Source organism: Limulus polyphemus, unplaced genomic scaffold (assembly GCF_000517525.1).
Source record: "Limulus polyphemus unplaced genomic scaffold, Limulus_polyphemus-2.1.2 Scaffold204, whole genome shotgun sequence".
Classification (NCBI taxonomy): Eukaryota; Metazoa; Arthropoda; class Merostomata; order Xiphosura; family Limulidae; genus Limulus; species Limulus polyphemus.
This window is the reverse complement of record NW_013665814.1, coordinates 241196-246566: the sequence shown is the minus strand read 5'-3', so window position 1 is coordinate 246566 and position 5371 is coordinate 241196. Positions and strand designations below refer to the sequence as shown.

The following is a 5371-nucleotide window of genomic DNA, read 5'->3' as shown; positions in this document are numbered from 1 at the left end:
AGTTGCTAATTTACTGCTTTCTTGTTGGAAGTCTTCAAAAAGACTGTATGGCTTTATGTGAATTTTTATTATTGTCTGAGTATGTATGTGTTAGTTTGAAGTTTAGATAGCTATGTTTATCCTGATAAACTGTATATTGTAGCTCAGCAGTAAGACTGAAATCTTATGTCAGTAAAAACTGGGTTTCAATACCATGGTGGGCACAGCACAGATAGCCCATTATGTAGTTTTGTGCTTTATAACAATCAAATCAATGTGTGTTGTCTTTTGTATTATCTGTCTTCAGATTCATAGGTTTCATTGTGTGACAGTAGTTTTATCTAGTTAATACAAAAGATAACACAGAATATGAAGTTATGTACAATTTTTCAAACTTCATACTAACACTTACATAGAAAATTTCTGTAATGGAATTAATTTTGCTCATCGATTCTTCAAGGAAGATTTTCCTGTTATTACAAACATGCCTAAATGCCTAGTAATAAGCTTAATTAAATGGCTATTAAGAGAACCAGAAAAAATATACAATGCATGGTAATAAACATGTAACTATCCTAGTTATTGCTACAGCCATAGAAGACACAACTTGTAGTCTACAAAACGAAGAAAAATAATTCAGAAACAGTATAAAACTATCTGTCCAGAAAGCCATGAAATGTAAGCTCCACTTTAATGCCACTCTAACAAAAAAAAACTGCCTCCAGGAACTTGAAGATAACACCATAATGAAGGTAGTACCACCGTAATGGTGAACAATGAAGAATACGTCTCCAAACTTCTTGAAGATGGCCACTGCAAGATCAGTTCTAACCCAACAGTTATCATAGACAAAAATACAGCAAAAAGAATATGAGAGAGAAACACCTTAACAACAGTACACCACAACTTCACCCTATACATTTGTGATCTACTTAATGATCACAAGCATGGCTACCCCCATTGTCCTATAGCTAACTGGATGGATTCACCATGCTAATCACCATTAACAGGTAAATCATCTTCACATATCGAGGCCACAGAAGCAACCATGATAAACTTACAAGACACAATGATCAGCTTTTATCCATCCATCATATTCAGTAATGCACCAAACTTGGAACACTATGGATACTCAACTAATAACCTGAGATATAATAGGACCTTCAAGGAATACACCCAACTGGTAATTTTCATTATAATAAAACTTACAACTTTGTATATCAATTTGTATTAATTCCAACATGATGAGAAATACTACCAATAATAACACACAGGCTTTAGCCATGAGATCACCAGTACTTGGTAACCTCTTTATGGAACATTTCAACGATAAAGCCCACAAAAGAATTTTGAGACTCGGATTTTACTCAAATATGTTTAAGATGCATTTGTAATATGGCCACATACTACAGACAAAATTGCAGAATTTATGAACCATCTGAACAGATACCATTCAGCAGTACATTTTACAATAGAAACAGAATGTTAGATGTGATAGTTACTAAGACACACAATTTGTATACCACAGAAGTGTACTGGAAATCCACCACATACAGTCAGGACTTCTCATAAGACTGTGGTAGATTAGCAACTTAAAGGTAGGATTTAAAGTAATTATCATTTAGTAATAAAAAGACTAATTAGAATTTAGGTGATTGTATAGGCTACTAAGTAACGCAATGATTAATATACAATTACCTAACCTTACCTCAAGTATTTAAATCTTTTGTTTGTGATAGGCAGGAAAATAGAAGTTAAAATAATTACAGCAGGATATTCTGATGATGAAGGAGGAAAAGATTTTCATACATTATCTGATGAAGAAACAGAACAGTTTCAGACAATGATTCTTACTTTACTGGTAAGTTCTAAATTAATAGTAAGATGAGTAATAAAAATAAAACTTTTGACGTGGCAGGACAAGTAGTAGGTGATCAGGGTAGTTTTTGTGTATAGTTTATCGTATTTTTGACTTCAACTCATCTTTGTAGAACTAATTTATCGAGTCATGTGTAAGCACCTTCAAGTTGGAATGACTTCTGTAAACTCTTACTGACAAAAGTATTTTGGTTTGATGAGTGATAAAATTGTGTAAACAGATTAGTAAAGCTTTTTAAATACATTTTTTAAAATTTTGATAACAATGTTTAACAGAATTAATTCAAGATTGACAGCATATTTTTGAAACATGTCAAACCTTATGAACAAGTTTAACACTATTATGTTAATTTTTAAGAATTTGATCATTAATAACAGGTAATAATGGCATGTTATCCTCATCTTCTTGGGTAAATATTTTTATAAAGTTAAACAATACCTGTAGTACAGGGATGTTAATATTATGTATGTATTACAATACATTAGAGGTTTAACTTTTAATTGTCAGATTACTGATTTGACTTTATATTGTTCGCAATCAGTGGTGTTGTTATATTGTATTATATTTACTGATTTTGTTTTTTGCTTGTTACCATACTCAATATAAAGAACTACTCAAACAGGCTGGATAAAATCACTTATTTACTACGGAAATACATAGAGAACTATCAGCAATTTGTAGCATTAATTGTAATATTGATAGTATATTTGATTTTTTTTTACATGACTCATCTTGTTAGGACCATGTAACAACCATGGACCCCATCAATAATTCTAGGATTAAGGTGGATTAACATACACGTGGGAAATTGTTTTCAGTCTTGACAGTTTCCAATTCTGAAAACCTTTGAAAACAAAAGTTGTAAATGCTGTAAGAACAATGCAAAAAATTCCACAAAAAATTGCAGGGAAATGAACTTCAGCTGAGTTTTAAAAAAATTGAAATGCTGTTTCTGTTTAATCTGTAAATGGAACTTCTGAAAAGTGACAAATTAAGGTAGCCAACAGGTGCAACCATTTTCTAAATGATCACAGATGCTTTGAATAAATGTAAATACCTGAAGCCATCATCTTGAGTTTAGTATTACAGAAAAAATGGTGCCATTGTGAATGCTAGAAAGTTATGTTTTTTTAAAGTTCTGTTGTTTGCTAACTAAAATGCTTCCAATTCATTTAAATTTTCAAAAACAAACATCCCTTCACTCCAGTAGAGTTTTTTGTTTTTTTCATTTGCTGATATGTCAATATCATTTTCTGGTTACATTTTTTCCATTGGAACTTTGCCAGATGACTACTTCAAGTACTTTTATGAAGTAGGCAAATGTGTTATTAAGTACAGATTTGAGAAGATTAGAATGTTTCATAAATTAGCAATTTATTATGGATTAGTCAATCTTTGCATATAATTTTAACTAGTTAATTCTTTATTATTGTAATTTACATACCTATGATTTTTTTTTAGTTTCTAAAACAGGAGTGGATTCTATCAATATAAAAATTAATTTACTTAAAAAAATGAATGAACTGTAAACCTGCAAAATATTCAAATCTTGTGGTTTTATAGATTTGAAATGTGTTGAATGATGACCAATATATAACAAAATATAATCTAACAGATGTAGCGGCCTTATTTTTTGCATCTATGGATTAAGTAGCACTAAACTATGGTAAAGTTATATGAGATTGCAAACACACTTGAAAGTTTATCTTTCGATATTTACAAGTACCATAGCAAACAATGAATAATGATATTTATCATTTAGTTATCTTAGTTATATACACACACACGCACGCACGCATACATACATTTGCAAGATAAGTTTGTATGTCAAAGGAATTAAAAAAAGTTTTTCTTTCATAACTTAATTTCTTCTTTTATCAGTTTCATAACTTTGGTTCACACTTAGAATTAATAAAATTGAAAAATTGTATAGGATTCACACTACATATACCCAAAGTAAAAATATGCACAATAAAATTAATATGAGTATAATTAGAATTCACCTACAGCATTCATGTGTTGAACAGAATAGTTATATGTATTATATATATATATATATTTATATCACCAGGAAACGTAAGCTTTTAATAATGTTATTCATTAGTTGATTCTGTTAATGGAAAACAGTGTTCAATCTTATTACTAGTAATTGTTTGGTTATTAGATAGGTGGTTTAATAGAGAAATAGGTAACCAAGATTTTATCTACATTGCTCCATTCTTCTGCTTTGTTCAAATGCAAAAAGTTTGTTTACCTTTCAGATGAAGAACCAAGAAGCAGTCCAGGAAATGGAACGTCAGAAAAAACTTGAAGCTAACTATCAATTTGTTTGGGGAAAAGAATTACCAGAGGAAGAAGAAGAATAGGCACTGTTGTTGGTCATTTTCAATAAAAATCTATTCCTAGTCAGGAAATGTTAGACCAGAAATGACAATAGTTTGTGGCCACTTTTTGTAAAAAAAACTTGCTACTATCGAAACTGAGAAAACTATGTATACCTTATTGAATATCTGGCCAAATAAAATATTTAATTCATGTGTAAATTTTTTTACTTCAGTTCTAGCAAGAATATCTATAAAAAAAAACTGTGTCATTGTGTGAAAAATAATTTTCTTTCTGTAAAAATTTATTGAATGTTTGCTTTTCACAGTTGTCAAATATTATATTTAAAATATGTCTATTATCATGGTTAATAGAGGAATTAGCAGCACATTTCTGTCAGTTGTTTCTAGCCACACACTACTGTTAAATAGAAATACTCCACATGCCAGGGAAGAACACATTTTATGTAATATAATATTTCAATAAATTTGAGCTTAATAATAATATTCATGAGTGTGCTACAGAATATTTTTAAATATTGACATACATTTATTCAACATAATGAGTAACTGACCATTTTCAATTTAATTAAACCTTAAAAGGTTTTTTAGCCATCTTTTTTGTTCCTTTACCCCAATCACAGGTAGTTATTTTTTCTCCCAAAAAAGCTCCTTTTAGATGCATTAATATATCCTTCCAAAGATTATAATCTTGATCACTATTAATCATGATTAACTTTATCCAAAAGACTTATAACTGATCTAGATGTAGTATAATCCATTACTAATTACAACTACCAACCAATATGGAGCAATCAGGATAGAATAACTGCTTACATACTATTAATCCTATTTAAAATGATTTAGAACAAATAACTGACCCAGGTGTCAGCATCACACATTACTACTTACACATTATCTAAATTTAAAAAATTATAACATTTTAACTGACCCATGTGTGGGTATCACACATTATTTAAATTTAAGAATGTATAATATTATAACTAATTGAAGTGTCAGTATCATCCATTACTACTTGCACGTTATTATACTCCAGTAAAGAACTCGGAATATTGTAACTGACCTAAATGCTATCATCCATATAATCAAAAAACATCTTAGGTGTGAAAAAAGGTGCAGCCAAAAAAAGGATTGAGTGTGCGACTTAAAAGAATGAAATCAAAATTGTCAG

General features: G+C 29.8%; 1 protein-coding gene across 1 annotated transcript in view; it reads left to right on the top strand.

Moving 5' to 3' along the window:
- LOC106478368 (protein OS-9-like) overlaps nucleotides 1-4401 on the top strand; it is a 41850-nt gene extending 37449 nt beyond the window's left edge. The window contains exons 13-14 of the mRNA XM_013938909.2: nucleotides 1719-1840; nucleotides 4120-4401. Of these exons, the coding sequence (XP_013794363.1) occupies nucleotides 1719-1840; nucleotides 4120-4224 (227 nt within the window). The 3' untranslated portion in view covers nucleotides 4225-4401. The remainder of the gene's footprint in view (nucleotides 1-1718; nucleotides 1841-4119) is intronic.
- The last annotated feature ends 970 nt before the right edge of the window (nucleotides 4402-5371 follow it).